The sequence below is a fragment of the Capra hircus genome, chromosome 3, assembly GCF_001704415.2.
Source record: "Capra hircus breed San Clemente chromosome 3, ASM170441v1, whole genome shotgun sequence".
Classification (NCBI taxonomy): domain Eukaryota; kingdom Metazoa; phylum Chordata; class Mammalia; order Artiodactyla; family Bovidae; genus Capra; species Capra hircus.
In genome coordinates, this window is record NC_030810.1 from 22,947,907 (window position 1) to 22,963,878 (window position 15,972).

The 15,972-nt window shown below is 36.4% G+C and overlaps 1 protein-coding gene across 2 annotated transcripts in view; it reads right to left on the reverse strand.

Moving 5' to 3' along the window:
- SPATA6 (spermatogenesis associated 6) overlaps nucleotides 1-15,972 on the reverse strand; it is a 167,716-nt gene that overhangs the window by 67,224 nt on the left and 84,520 nt on the right. For both annotated transcript variants that reach the window (XM_018043965.1, XM_005678448.3), the window contains exons 6-8: nucleotides 13,666-13,746; nucleotides 6,830-7,123; nucleotides 1,685-1,772 (exon numbers count right to left, since the gene is read on the reverse strand). In XM_018043965.1, the coding sequence (XP_017899454.1) occupies nucleotides 1,685-1,772; nucleotides 6,830-7,123; nucleotides 13,666-13,746 (463 nt within the window). The remainder of the gene's footprint in view (nucleotides 1-1,684; nucleotides 1,773-6,829; nucleotides 7,124-13,665; nucleotides 13,747-15,972) is intronic.

The following is a 15,972-nucleotide window of genomic DNA, read 5'->3' on the forward strand; positions in this document are numbered from 1 at the left end:
AAAGAGAAAGATGGAGGGAGAAGGAAAAGCAAATATTAACATTTGTAGATTCTGAGTAAAAGGCATAGGGGAATTCTTTGTACTATTTCAACTTTCTATAAGTCTAAAATTATATAAAAATAAAAAGTTAAAAGAAAAAAGCACCTCATTATTGGCTTAATTGTACCTCTATATAGGCAGCTGATGAAGTTACTAGAAACTATAACAGTTCTGCTGGGAAATATATAATAACTGTTAGGGGAAATCAGATATTTAAGTGCATTCCAAAAACATCTTCCCAAGAAAAGTCTATATTGAAATCATTTTCAATTTTTCTGGTCCTTAAAGCGTATTTACTCAATGTCTATAAATTTAGTCCAAGAGGTGAAACAGTATAACATCTCTACCTAATTTCACATAATCTATTATTCAGAGTACAAAAGGCTTATCGATTACCCTATTTATCTTCCAATTAATGCTAAAAAAGGAAAATAGGTGAGTACAAACTCTTCATGTTCTTAGATAAGAACGTTTCATATCCTAATTTTAAAAGAGAGATTATGTAACTAGAGTTTAGAATCAGAAAGAGACAAAGCTCACAATATGTTGATTATATTTTTTTACTCTCACTTTTCTATGCCTTTTTCTTAGTGCGCAATAAATTAACTTAAATGCTTCTGGTGAATTGACTAGCCAGCGTCTACAGATATTAACACTTAGATGTCCCTAATTGGGCTTCCCAGGTAGCTCAGAGGTAAAGAATCCTTCTGCCAACGCAGAAGACATGGAGATGCTGGGTCGGGAAGACCCCTTGGGGAAGGAAATGACAACCCACTCCATTTTTGTGACTGCCTGAAGAATCTCATGGACAGTGTAGCCTGGTGAGTTACAGTCTGTAAGGTCACAGAATCAGACACAACTGAGAGCGCGTGCACACACACACACACACACACACACACACACACACACTTCCCCAACTATTTAATCTTCTTTATTAAAATCATCTTCATATTGAACTTAGAAATAACCTATATAACTATTAGGATCAGGCCTAAAAATGAAAAAAAATTATTATAAACTAAATCTAAAGAATGTTATCTTGCCTGAAATATAAACATGATTGTGACAGCTGATATTAAGTGTCCCGTGTGCTAGGGCATTTGCATAGTAATATTTATCATGTTATCTTCATTCTTCAATAAACTGATAATCAGAGTAGTTAAGACAATTTGTTCAAGAATGCTCCGTTTATAAATAAGTGGCTGAGCAAGCATTCAAATATACGTGTAAATGTATGTCCAAAAGTATCAGCTTGAATTCTTTTTACAACTGTATTTCCCAAAGCCTGTTCCACAAACAGTAATGCTTGTTAAAGTAGGAAAAAGGTTTCATGGCCAAATAAATTTAAAAATTGTTGAGCAAAACAAAATCAAAGTTTTTTGTTGTTGTTTTGTTTTACTAAAAGATATCACAGTCTTTAATATGCTAATATGTGTTTTGAATCACAAAGATGATGATTTATAGCAGCACTTAAATTTTATAATTTTTAGAGAGTCTCTACCTGGGTGTCCCATAGGTTTTAAAAAGTGTTATTGTAACATATTTTCCATTATAGCCAAGATTCTTTTTTTTTTTAATTGATGCCAAGATAAACACTTGAATGCAGGAAAGATTACTAAAACAATAGATATAACTTGTATATTACCGTTGTGCAGCCTGGACCATCCATCTCTTTCACAGTCTCTGCCAGGAGATCCAAATAAAGCATCGGCCCTGGGACTTGGGGGATCGACCTAGAATAAGGAAAACTTCAATGTAACAAAAAGCTTAATTTCTTTTCAGTTCTAATGGTACCAGAAAATCAAGTAAGGTACATAGATCATATATCATCAGGTTAACATGATACTGTTAACAGTTCATGGCACGTTCCAAAATCAGAGCTTAGTCAAGTATTTTGCTGTTTGTTTTTAAGTAAAATTTAAATCCCAGAAATTTTAAATTATATTCTGAATCCACTCGAAAATCAACAGATTTACGGTTGAAATGTCCATTATTCTATTGCTTAGTTTGCTTTCCACTACAAAGTTAAAAGGAGAAATCTTACTTTGCTACATTTCAAAAACAAGTTTAGCCATTTATTACTTATCTCCTTAGCATACAGATTTTGAATTTAGTGTCTTTACCTGGCTGCATTTAGGAGCCAGCATTCTGAGTATAGGAATAACATATTAACAGTCATCCATGTTTTCTAACAAAAAGAGTCAGACTGATTTAAATCTGAGCAAAAGAGACAGCTTTATCTACCAAAATTAAAAGCTTTTTACAAAAAAGGGCAATATCAAGAGAGTGAAAAGGTAACCCACGTAGTAGAGCAAAATATTTGCAAATTATTATCTGAAAAGGCATTAATATCCAGATATATAAACAAACCTCAAAAACTCAATAAAAAAAATTGAGCAAAGGACTTCAAAAAGACACTTCTCCAAAAAAAAATATACAAATGACCAAAATGACCAATAAGCACATGAGAAACCATTCAGCATCACTAATCATTAGTAAAATGCAAGTCAAAAGTCTATTTTACCCCCATCATGAGATACCACTCTACACCCTCAGGATAGCTACAATAAAAATAAAACAGAAAATAACGGACATTAGTGAAAATGTGGATAAATTGGAAACATCACACATTGCTGGTGAAAACACAACAGAGCAAACTCTGGAAAACAGTTTGGCAATTCTTCAACAAGTGAAACACAGAATTACCATGTAGCAACCCACTCCAGTATTCTTGCCTAGAGAATCCCAGGGATGGGGGAGCCTGGTGGGCTGCCGTCTATGGGGTTGCACAGAGTCAGACACAACTGAAGTGACTTAGCAGCAGCAGCAGTCACTCAGTTCTGTCCGACTCATTATGAACCCAGGTACTGTAGCCCACCAGGCTCCTCTGTCCATGGGATTTCCCAGGCAAGAATACTGGAGTGGGCTGCCATTCCCTTCTCCAGGAGATCTTCCTGACCCAGGGATTGAACTCAGGTCTCCCGCACTGCTGGCAGATTCTTTACTGTCTGAGCCACCAGGGAAGCCCATTCAGTTCAGTTCAGTTCAGTTCAGCCGCTCAGTCATGTCCGACTCTTTGCAACCCCATGAATTGCAGCACGCCAGGCCTCCCTATTCATCACCAACTCCCGGAGTTCACTTAAACTCACATCCATTGAGTCAGTGATGCCATCCAGCTATCTCATTCTCTGTCGTCCCCTTCTCCTCCTGCCCTCAATCCCTCCCAGCATCAGAGTCTTTTCCAATGAGTCAACTCTTCTCATGAGGTGGCCAAAGTACTGGACTTTCAGCTTTAGCATCATTCCTTCCAAAGAAATCCCAGGGCTGATCTCCTTCAGAATGGACTGGTTGGATCTCCTTGCAGTCCAAGGGACTCTCAAGAGTCTTCTCCAACACCACAGTTCAAAAGCATCAATTCTTCGGCGCTCAGCCTTCTTCACAGTCCAACTCTCACATCTATACATGACTAATGGAAAAACCATAGCGTTGACTAGACGGAGCTTAGTCAGCAAAGTAATGTCTCTGCTTTTGAATATGCTTTCTAAGTTGGTCATAACTTTTCTTCCAAGGAGTAAGTGTCTTTTAATTTCATGGCTGCAGTCACCATCTGCAGTGATTTTGGAGCCCCCCCAAATAAAGCCTGACACTGTTTCCACTGTTTCCCCATCTACTTCCCATGAAGTGATGGGACTGGACGCCATGATCTTTGTTTTCTGAATGTTGAGCTTTAAGCCAACCTTTTCACTCTCCTCTTTCACTTTCATCAAGAGGCTTTTCAGTTCCTCTTCATTTTCTGCCATAAGGGTGGTGTCATCTGCATATCTGAGGTTATAGATATTTCTCCCGGCAATCTTGATTCCACTTTGTTTTTCTTCCAGTCTTGCGTTTCTCATGATGTACTCGGCATGGAAGTTAAATAAGCAGGGTGACAATATACAGCCTTGATACACTCCTTTTCCTCTTTGGAACCAGTCTGTTGTTCCATGTCCAGTTCTAACTGTTGCTTCCTGACCTGCAATACAGTTTTCTCAAGAGGCAGGTCAGGGAAGCCCATAGGCCCCACAATCCCACTCCTAGGTATTAAAGCAGTTGGGAGTTAAAACAGATATTCAAACAAAACTTGTACACGAATGTTCACAGAAGTACTATTCACATAACTAAAAGGTGAAAACTCAAATGTCCATCAGCAGATTAATGGATACACAAAATGTACACTGAATTATTCAGTCATAAAAAGAATCAAGTACTGATACATGCTGCAACACAAATGAAACTCGAAAGCACTGTATAAATGTACTAAATGAAAAAAGACAAAAAGGCAAAAAGCATATGTTTCTATTTATATGAAATGGCAGAATAAAAATATTATATTATGAATATTTTACCATAATAGAAAAAATACTAACTTCTATATAAATGAAAAAAAAAGTGAAGAATGTAGCTTAACTCTTATAGAATGGTTGTGCTAGTTTGTTTGGGAGCATACTAGTTTCTGGAAACTTCTTTATTCTTTAAGATTACTTTTTATATAGTACCTATAAAACTAGAATGTCTAAGAGTATTACATTTTGTATATTCATATATCAAATTAAAATTTTGCTTGGTTACCAATTTTGTTAAGTGCTTTGAAAATCATGAATGGACTCTTGCCTGGAAAATCCCATGGGTGGAAGAGCCTGGTAGGCTGTAGTCCATGGGGTTGCTAAGAGTCGGACACGACTGAGCGACTTCACTTTCACTTCTCACTTTCATGCACTGGACAGGGAAATGGCAACCCACTCCAGTGTTCTTGCCTGGAGAATCCCAGGGATCGGGGAGCCTGGTGGGCTACCGTCTATGGGGTCGCACAGAGTTGGACATGACTGAAGCGACTTAGCAGCAGCAGCAGCATGGAGGTGGGAGGCATATGTTTATAAACACAGTTGGAAAAATCTAGTCCTTTACAGTCACTGTAAGTAATTTTGTAGCTATAAACTTAGAAGCATATATTTCTTCCCATTCATTGGAAAGTTGAAAGGGAAATTATTTAAATAAAAATGTCAGAATTTATCCCAAGAATTAATAAAATTATTCTATTTTAAGTGGTGACATGAAAATAATACTAAACATTTAAAGAGTAGTTATTTCCCTAAGCAATTTTTATGTGGCTAATGCTCAAAATATTCCTAGTTGTCTTTGTACATAGGTATTTTAATTAAAGTGCTAATACTCCTTCAGGTTAGAATTTAGCATGTCCTTTCTTTTCAATTTAATTTGCAATTGTGGGCAAACAAAATTAAAGGCATTCTGAAACTGCCATCAAACAAGCAAGTAAACATATCTGGATATTGTTCAAACAATAGAAAACAGTGACCAGAACCTATAAACAAGTGCTATAAATAACACAAGTGCAATTACAATGATCTAAATAAAATGTAACCATTTAAAAGTTACCATAACTATTAAAAATTTTCTTTTTTACAATAAAAATCTATTAATTTAGGCTAAAATAATAAAAGATTCATAGTCAAAATAAGAAAATGGAATGAAATACTGCTTAAAGTACATCTAAATTTTTTTTTAATGGTATCACCAATGTTAAAAAAGCTATTAGACCATCAAAGGAACATGTTTACTTGTTTGGATTTACATTCACATTTTAAAATTTGGGAAAATGCACTGGAAACATTAAAGTCAGAAAGTATTTTATAGATACCTCAAAAAGTTGTTTTGCTTCTACAGGCACTTAAATCTTCACGTTTATTATTATATAAAGCAATTTTTTGTTACTGAAATGCCTTTAAGGTAAAATATTTCTATAAAAATTAAAGAAATTATGAAGATTCTGAGAAAGATTTTTATTAAGTATTATTTAGTTCAGTTCAGTTCAATCACTCAGCCGTGTCCGACTCTTTGCGACCCGATGAATCGCAGCACGCCAGGCCTCCCTGTCCATCACCAACTCCCGGAGTTCACTCAAACTCATGTGCATGAGTCGGTGATGCCATCCAGCCATCTCATCCTCGGTCGTCCCCTTCTCCTCCTGCCCCCAATCCCTCCCGGCATCAAGGTCTTTTCCAATGAGTCAACTCTTAGCATTAGGTGGTCAAAGTATTGGAATTTCAGCCTCAGCATCAGTCCTTCCAGTGAACACCCAGGACTGGTCTCCTTTAGGATGGACTATAGACCCTTAAAAACTAGCCAAAATCTTTTTGACTATCATATGGATACAAGCTTTAAACACAAAACACATCAAAACAGGCTTCTATACAGAAAGATTATAAACTCTATTACCTGTAAAGTTAAGTCTTCTCTCTCAAAGGCCTTTCCATTACCATCAAATGATGATTTGCTTCAAAGTCCATTATATAAGGTTTACCCAAGGGACATAATTACAAGGGAAACTTTTCCATTACAATTTTTTAAAGGGCTGGGGGTGGGTGTCCCCCTTTGCACAAAGAAAACTAGTTCCTTTTTTAAAATCTTACTCTGCCATTTTAGTACTAATGTCAATTATATATCAGTTCAATTTGTAAAGTTATTACACTGTCCCCTTATAAGAGGAAAGGAAATGGCTACTTAGACGACTTATGGGATTCATAACGGAGCTTGATCTCTGTCAGGTTTAAAGGCTACAAAAGAATGTTCTTTTATTAAGTTAATTTTCCATTTTAGATTGCTAGGCTAACATACAGTTCAGGAAGAAAAATCATTCATATAAGCTAGAAGTTGAAAGAAGTTTGAGAGTAATATTTTAGTGTAATTACAGATTAGATCAGTTTCAAATGGAAATGTTTCAAAGAGCACATACATGTCTAATCACAAATGGAGGTTTATCTGTTTCTTTTTTGAATTCATAAGGGCCGAGATTTAAATGGGCCAGCCGCCGCCTGGTGTCTTCCGATAGCTCACACATGCGTCTTTTTGTGTAAGGAGATGGAGAGTGTGATTTTGAAGAAATTGTAGGCTGTTCGTAGTTTTTTGCATTTATGCAATACTTATTTCTCTCAGGTGACTTGGATTTTTTCTTTTGTGACCTCGATGTTCTGTTTTGCAGTCTGCCGTGTGGTTTTTCAACTGGAGCCGTATGGTAAGCAAATTTATCCTAAAGATAAAAAATAAAAATTAGTTTGGCCAGGAGAATATACTTAATACATATTATGACCCCTGGGTAAACCATATATATATATATAAATAACCACAGGTAGAAAAAACTTTAAAAAGTAATTTAAGGTGCATATAATCTATCAAAACCAACTAGATCAGTCTCTCTTATTTGTGCAGATGCTGGGGGAAGTCAAATCCACATCCTCCCAAATAACTCTGTCTAGTAATAAGTAAAATATACTATACCACACTTCTTCTTAAGTATAATAAGTACTTTACAAAAGTTAAAGCCCAATATTTAATCATTTGAAAAATCTAAGAAAAAATTAAAAAGTTATTTTTCAATATACTAAAGATTAATGTAAATGTTGGTTTATCATTTGTAACTATATATTCAAATAATTAGCTATATAATTTAAGAGAGTAAGTTTAATAATTTTACAAATACACATCTAATTAGTTGATTATAAAATCTTAACGGAGAAAACTATATATGTTTCATTCGTACTATTATAATTACATACACTTGTACAATATGGAAATCTGAAGTAAAGCTTTTACATATTTTCACTGAACATATTTGAATTACACAAAGTGATTAGAATTTTAATATCTCTTCCAAACTTTAAAATTCAATGGCAGATAACCATACATCTTAATTCTGAACTTTCATAAAAGTAAAAATGTCCAAAAGACATATTACAAATTTGAATAACTAGTACTCTATCTTCTAATAATATTGGCTAATAGTGTAAAATTTTAAAAACAAACATATTTCTAAAATTTTTGAGTTATTAGGATATTTTATTCAAATAAAAATTATTCTGCCTTACAAAAGCTGGATCACAAATAAACAACGTTAAGACCACTGCAAGCATTATCTAGATTTATAAGCTTTCCAATATTAGAGAAAACAGATGGTTAAGAATCCGTGAATGTCCTCCTAACTTTATAACTTTAAAAAACCATCTAATCTACCTCTCCCCTTTTCTACCTTCTCAGTCTCCCTCTCTACCTGCTAAGGGTATCTATTTCAGAGTAAATAAAATACAAACATAAAATAGAAGTCATGCATTTTTTAAAGCAGATAAACAGAAAATAGGAAAACAAGAAAACATTTCCTGATTAGGAAAAAAGTTAAGTCCACAAGTTTCATACAGACCAGCAGCATCAGATTATTTCATCATCTTTCTTTCTTCTCTAGCTCTTGATAATGCTCCTGGACCTTCTCCCACCTTGTTCAATGACTTCAACAAGTAATTCAGAATTTTCATCCCAATTCATGCATCTTTATGACATCACACTGACTCAAAGCAGCAGCAATGTTAGCACATGAACCTTTGAGGTTTAATAACATGTTCAAGCAATGAATCTTTCTAAGACCTTGGACTTAGACTTTCTACTGCTGAGCTTTAACTATTTCTTTCTACTTCATCTTAGATTTCATCATTATTCAGATCCACTGCACCCTAAACTCTGAAAGTCTCTTGTTGACCAAACCTCCTTTTCCTCAACCTACTCCTTTTATTTTCACTGAATCTGTTACTTGCCCTCCTCTCCTCCTCAGCCCCTAGATCTCTTTCCCTTAGATCTTCATACATTTTTTAGTATCTCTTACTTTCAGATCCAGATGAATCCATCATTACCTATTTCAGGAATGCTGTAAAGTTCCTTCTCACCCACTTCTGTTTATACCAAATCGAAACTAACTCGAACTTTCTTCATTACACTTTTTGAATGCTGAATATCATACAGAAAGTGAAGTATATCTGTGCTGTATCTACCACGGATTCATGCTTTCTAACCTAATCAATCCTTAATGTATCCTACTAATGTCCAACAAAACTTAAAACACTGGCTGTTTTTATACTGTTTTATACAAAACAGCTCCCTCCATCAGCCACCAGGCAACAGCAATTGTAACAAAAGGAGACCTGAAAAGTGCTTGTCTTCTCTTACTCCAGAAAAACTTTCCTGCCACATGTGAAGGAGCTGAAATTTGCCTGCTAAATGAGGCCAGTCTATGGCCATCACCCCAGCTGACATAAAGCCAAATACCAGGAATGTAAAGTCCCTCTCAGCCCAAGAAGTCATCCAGGTGCCAAGGTGAAGCCATCCTAGACCACTCAGCCCTAGCCTAGCCAGCCCAAACCAAAAGAATTACCCAGCCAAGCCACATAACAGTGAGAAACATCTTATTTTAAGTTATTAACTTAGTTACACAGGAAACCTGATACAGATTATCAAACATACTAATAAAGTTACTTTATTAATGTGTAATATTTACTTACTACTAATGATAAATTCTAATCTGTGGTAGGTAAAAAAAATAAGTAGAAAATGATTTATTCCAGAAAATCCCAATAATATACCTTATTATTATCAGTGCATTCAATTGGTGACATCAATTGTGATTTACAAAACTTGAAAAAAAGTGTTCCCAAAGGAATAAAGATCATTATAAATATTTATAAACCTAAACTATCATATGAAGTTTATTTTACTCACTCTTAAAAATTAAAATGGTTTATCTTATTTTAAACTGTATTTAAAGCTGAAAATGCTGTTTTATAGCCATTAAAAATTTAATTGTAACTAACACTCGGGAAAAAAGTGGATTTAGCATGTTCTCAAACAATATCACATAAAATTAAAATTCTGCCTGTTACCATCCACAATTTTAATGTAAAAATGTACACTCTTTTGCACCTGTCAGACAATATATTCTAATATCTCATCTATGTCTTCTACATCTCAATTATCTTAATTAAAACCATAACCTCAGTAACAGTCACAAAATTTATTAATTATATGTTACATGCCAGGTACATATATTCTCAAATCTTTAAATCAGTCTTATGAGGAACTTGAAACCAAATCTGTCTGATTTTCAAGAATATTTTCTTAAACACTAACATCAACAACCAGTTTCTCACATTTCCGTTCCACAAAGAACAAATGACAAACACTGAAATAGCAAGTGAGCCAAAAGCTTATAGAGGAAAATGCCAGTCCAATGAAACCACTGGTGGGATGACAGTTCTGCATTTAGTAAGGAGTCTTCCACCAAGCTGTGCATTTGGAATGTACACACTCTTCTGTGTGTATGCTACACTCCTGACCAAAAAAGAGAACTTTCTACCCATCCAGCAGAAGTGAATACCCCAGCGTGGAAAGGAAACTTGTTATGATCAGGGACAGAATTTACAACAATTTATCACAAAGCATATCACCAAACAAGTCAGTAAGCCAGCTCTACATTTGGCAAGCAAGTCATCAGACCTCTAACAGCAGTATTTCGTCTTGCATTAAAAAGACAAATAATTAGGCTAAACTCTGAGACAGTAAATGTCTTGCTAAACAAAGTAAAAAAGGTCCCCTTCATGATCTTAAAACTATATTTTACCTTTCTTAGCTTGTTGTCACCCTGAGAAAATTTACTCTTAAACTGTTAATGTAGGAAATTAACATTCTACTTTTCCCACCATAGGTCCAGTCCTGCCCTGTTTGGGCCCACGAGGCTTTATATAGTCCTGGCTCATCGTCACAGGCTGCCCATTGTTACCTGGTCATAAGGCAGCCACATATGTATGGGTAATGCCTGGACATTGTTAGATCATCTGCAGACAGGGTAGCAAGATGAGCCTGGTGACTCAGCAGAAAGTTGGACCAAAATGGAGTATCAGATCCAGATATCTGAGTTTGCTGAAGACAGTTTTCAAAAACATAGAAGGTACTTAAACTGAAACAGCCAAGCTTCTTTTGATCTGATAGCATTAGAACAGCCACCAAACTAGAGCAATGGTCCCTTAAGGAATCAGAAACACTCAAGAAGCTATACCTACTAAATACCTATAACCCAGTCTGAGCACCTTGGTCCCATTTGTTAAAAAGGGAACTTTTTAGCAAATCTTTTGAACTTTAAGGACTTCCCTGGTGGCTCAGATGGCAAATTGTCTGTCTACAATGCGAGAGACCTGGGTTCGATCCCTGGGTTGGGAAGATTCCCTGGAGAGGGAAATGGCAACCCACTCCAGTACTCTTCCCTTGAAAATCCCATGGATGGAGGAGCTTGGTGCAGGCTACTGTCCATGGGGTCGCAAAGAGTCAGGCACGACTGAGCGACTTCACTTTCACTTTCTTTGAACTTTAAGTTCTTTAAGATTTATAGAGGCCTCCAAACTGATTCTCTGTGGGACTTCTTGATCCCAACATCTTTCTGACAGTTTAATTCTTTCCATTAAAAAAAAAACAACATGAAGTAAGTAAGTATATGTACCATCTACCAACCGTAACAAGCTTTTCACATTCACACTTATTAACATGTAACCAAAATGCTAAATACCTATGATAACTGCCTTAACGATCCAAATATAATTCCTTACGATTATACAGTGGAAGTGAGAAATAGATTTTTAAGGGACTAGATCTGATAGAGTACCTGATGAACTATGGATGGAGGTTCACGACATTGTACAGGAGACAGGGATCAAGACCATTCCCAAGAAAAAGAAATGCAAAAACGCAAAAGCAAAATGGCTATCTGAGGAGGCCTTACACATAGCTGTGAAAAGAAGAGAAGTGAAAAGCAAAGGAGAAAAGGAAAGATATACCCATTTGAATGCAGAGTTTCAAAGAATAGCAAGGAGAGATAAGAAAGCCTTCCTCAGTGATCAATGCAAAGAAACAGAGGAAAACAACAGAATGGGAAAGACTAGAGAGCTCTTCAAGAAAATTAGAGATACCAAGGGAACATTTCATGCAAAGATGGGCTCAATAAAGGACAAAAATGGTATGGACCTAACAGAAGCAGAAGATATTAAGAAGAGGTGGCAAGAATACATGGAAGAACTGTACAAAAAAGATCTTCAAGAGCCAGATACACGATGGTGTGATCACTCACCTAGAGCCAGACATCCTGAATGTGAAGTCAAGAGGGCCTTAGGAAGCATCATTATAAACAAAGCTAGTAGAGCTGATGGAATTCCAGTTGAGCTATTTCAAATCCTAAAAATGATGCTATGAAAGTGCTGCACTCAATGCCAGCAAATTTGGAAAACTCAGCAGTGGCCACAGGACTGGAAAAGGTCAGTGTTCATTCCAATCCCAAAGAAAGGCAATGCCAAAGAATGCTCAAACTACCGCACAATTGCACTCATCTCACACACTAGCAAAGTAATGCTCAAAATTCTCCAAGACAGGCTTCAGCAATACGTGAACCATAAACTTCCAGATGTTCAAGCTGGTTTTAGAAAAGGCAGAGAAACCAGAGGTCAAATTGCCAACATCCACTGGATCACTGAAAAAGTAAGAGAGTTCCAGAAAAACATCTATTGACTATGCCAAAGACTTTGACTGTGTGGATCATAATACACTGTGGAAAATTCTGAAAGAGATGGGAATCCCAGACCACCTGACCTGCCTCTTGAAAAATCTGTATGCAGGACAAAAAGCAACAGTTAGAACTGAACATGGAACAACAGATCGGTTCCAAATAGGAAAAGGAGTATGTCAAGGCTGTATATTGTCACCATGTTTATTTAGCTTATATGCAGAGTACATCATGAGAAATGCTGGGCTGGATGAAGCACAAGCTAGAATTAAGATTGCCGGGAGAAACAGCAATAACCTCAGTTATGCAGATGACACCATCCTTATGGCAAAAAGCGAAGAACTAAAGAGCCTCTTGATGAATGAGAAAAAGGAGAGTGAAAAAGTTGGCTTAAAGCTCATAATTCAGAAAACTAAGATCATGGCATCTAGTCCCATCACTTCATGCCAAATAGATGGGGAAACAGTGGAAACGGTGACAGATTTTGTTTTGGGGGGCTCCAAAAATCACTGCAGATGGTGACTGCAGCTATGAAATGCAAAGACGCTTACTCCTTGGAAAGAAAGTTATGACCAACCTGGACAGCATATTAAAAAGCAGAGATACTACCTTAGCAACATAGGTCGTCAAGGCTATGGTTTTTCCAGTAGTCATGTATGGATGTGAGAGCTGGACTATAAAGAAAGCTGAACACTGAAAAATTGATGCTTTTGAACTGTGGTGTTGGAGAAGATTCTTGAGAGTCCCTTCGACTGCAAGGAGATCCAACCAATCCATCCTAAAGGAAATCAGTCCTGAATATTCATTGGAAGGACTGATGTTGAAGCTGAAACTCCAATACTTTAGCCACCTGAGATGAAGAGCTGACGCATTTGAAAAGACCCTGATGCTGGGGAAGAGTGAAGGCAGGAGAAGGGGACGACAGAGGATGAGATGGTTGGATGGCCTCAGCGACTCAATGGAGATGAGTTTGAGTAGACTCCGGGAGTTGGTGATGGACAGGGAGGCCTGGCGTGCTGTGGTCCATGGGGTCGCGAAGAGTTGGACACGACTGAGAGACTGAACTGAACTAACTGAACTGAAAGATCCAAAAAAAATGTGGAATCAACTGCAGCCAAAATTAAAAAAAAAAATAGCACTTGCCACATGCCCAATAAATATGAACTAATACATTAAATCATTAAATACTGTAATTAAATTATTTTAACCTGAGTGCGGCACTTCCTTGAACTTATCAGACATTCAGTAATCACTGAGGTTGTAGAAAATTCCAGCTTTGGAGCAATTCCCTGAAGAGGAAAGACAGGGTATTATTAGACATTTTAACTTTTAAAAAGATAATTATTACTGATGAAAATACAACCTACAGTAACAAACATTTATCAAGGTTCAGCTACTTTATTTGTTAGTTTCGACTTCTTATTAAGGATAAAGACAACAAACTAATGTTAAATGTTATCAAGAAACAGTTTCACTGCTGATGATTCACTTACAAGTGATTATATTGCTTTTACGGAGAAATTAAGAAATTTTTCATTTTCAAGTATTTCCTTATAAAAAATTTTAAAGATTGTTTATAATAATATTAAAGTTCAAAATATGTGAAAATACTTAATGGATTCCAACTCTTTTTACTCTTACAAATTGAGACATACATAACTACACAATCAAGAAACACTTTCATACTCTCTAGATGTTAAAAAATATTCATAGCTCCTGGGTATATGGTTCTTGAATACAGAAGATAGATAAGTCTCTTCCAATTCTTCCAACAGTTTTTCCCATAATGAAGCCTAAATCCAGATTTATGAATGAAATGAATCTGGTTTGTATTTCTTGCAACATTTCAATCATCAGCTTAAACACTGTTTTGAGATAATGCAGAGAAAAATAGTAAAATTCAAAGCAACAGTCACAAAGTACCTGAGAAAATATCTGGAAGCAGACAAATGACAGCCACACAAATTACAGTTCATCAAAACATCAAAGATACAGTGTTGTCTGTGCCCAGGGCTGCTTCATTCTAATATAATTGAAGTCAAACATTTCACCCTGTCTTTGACTTACTAATTTTTAAGTTTCAAACATTATACACTAGAAAAAAGTTAAATATGAGCTACCTGTGAATTAAGTAGATGACTTTTTCAGCAAACATACTTTTATTGATGATACGCACTATGCTTATTTATTAGTTATCTATTGTTGCAAAGCATGTAACTTAGCAATTTAAAACATCATTACACATTTATTGTCTCACATAGTTTCTAAGGGTCAGGAATCTGGAAGAGGCTGAACTAGGTGATTCTGGCTTGAAATCTCTCCTGAGACTTCAGTCAAGATGTTGTTTGGGCTGTAGTTATCTGAAGGCTTGTCTGAGGCAAGAGGATTTGCTCCCTAAGATTCACACAGCTGCTGACTGGAGGACTTACTTCTTTTCCATCTTTTGAAAAAGAGGACGCGGCGGCTCCTTATCATACAAACCTCTCCACAGGACTTCTTGAATGTCCTCATGATTTGGAAACTAGTTCTCTCAAAGAAAAGCAAGGAAGAAGACACAATTCTATTCATGGTTTAGTCTTATAAGTCTAACACTGTCACTTCTGTCACTTTCTATTCATTAGCACTCCTAAGTACAATCCACATTCTAGAACAAAAGAAACAGACTACATTTTTAGCAGAAGGGCATCAAAAATTGGGGGGGGGGCATGTTTTTAGACAATCACAATTCACTCTTTGATCATAAATTACTTAGATTTCTCTCATGGGCAAAATAAACGCATGCCCTACTGAGGGAAAGAGAAAGAAAGGGAAAGGAAAAAGTTTCACCCTTTAAAACACCAGCTTGAAATCCAGGATGTTGACATCTAAATCAAACCATTATTTAGCTGTCTCTGGTATGGTTCTTTAAGTACAGTTCCAAGAATATAGTTCCTCACAATTAGAATATGTATAAACTAATAAAGAAACAAGTTATGTGCCCCACATATAGCCAACAGAGGATAATCACTATAGAATACAAGAGGCAAACAGGAATCACTTTGTTATTATTCTTGTTCAGTGGCTAAGACATATCTGACTCCTTACGACCCCATGGACTGCAGCACACCAGGCTTCCCTGTCCTTTACCATCTCCTGGAGTTTGCTCACACTCATGCCCATTCAGTGAGTGATGTCATCCAACCATCTCATCCTCTGTCACCCCCTTCTCCTACTGCCTTCAATTCTTCCCAGCATCAGGGTCTTTTCCAATGAGTAGGTGCTTTGCATTAGGTGGCCAAATGATTGGAGCTTCAGCTTCAGCCATCAGTCCTTCCAAAGAATATTCAGGGTTGATTTCCTTTAGGATTGACTGGTTTGATCTCCTTGCAGTCCAAGGGACTCTCAAGAGTCTTCTGCAGTACCACAGTTCGAAAGCATTGATTCTTTGACACTCAGCCTTCTTTATGGTCCAACTCTCACATCCATACATGACTACTGGAAAAACCATACCTTTGACTATACAGACCTATATGCAA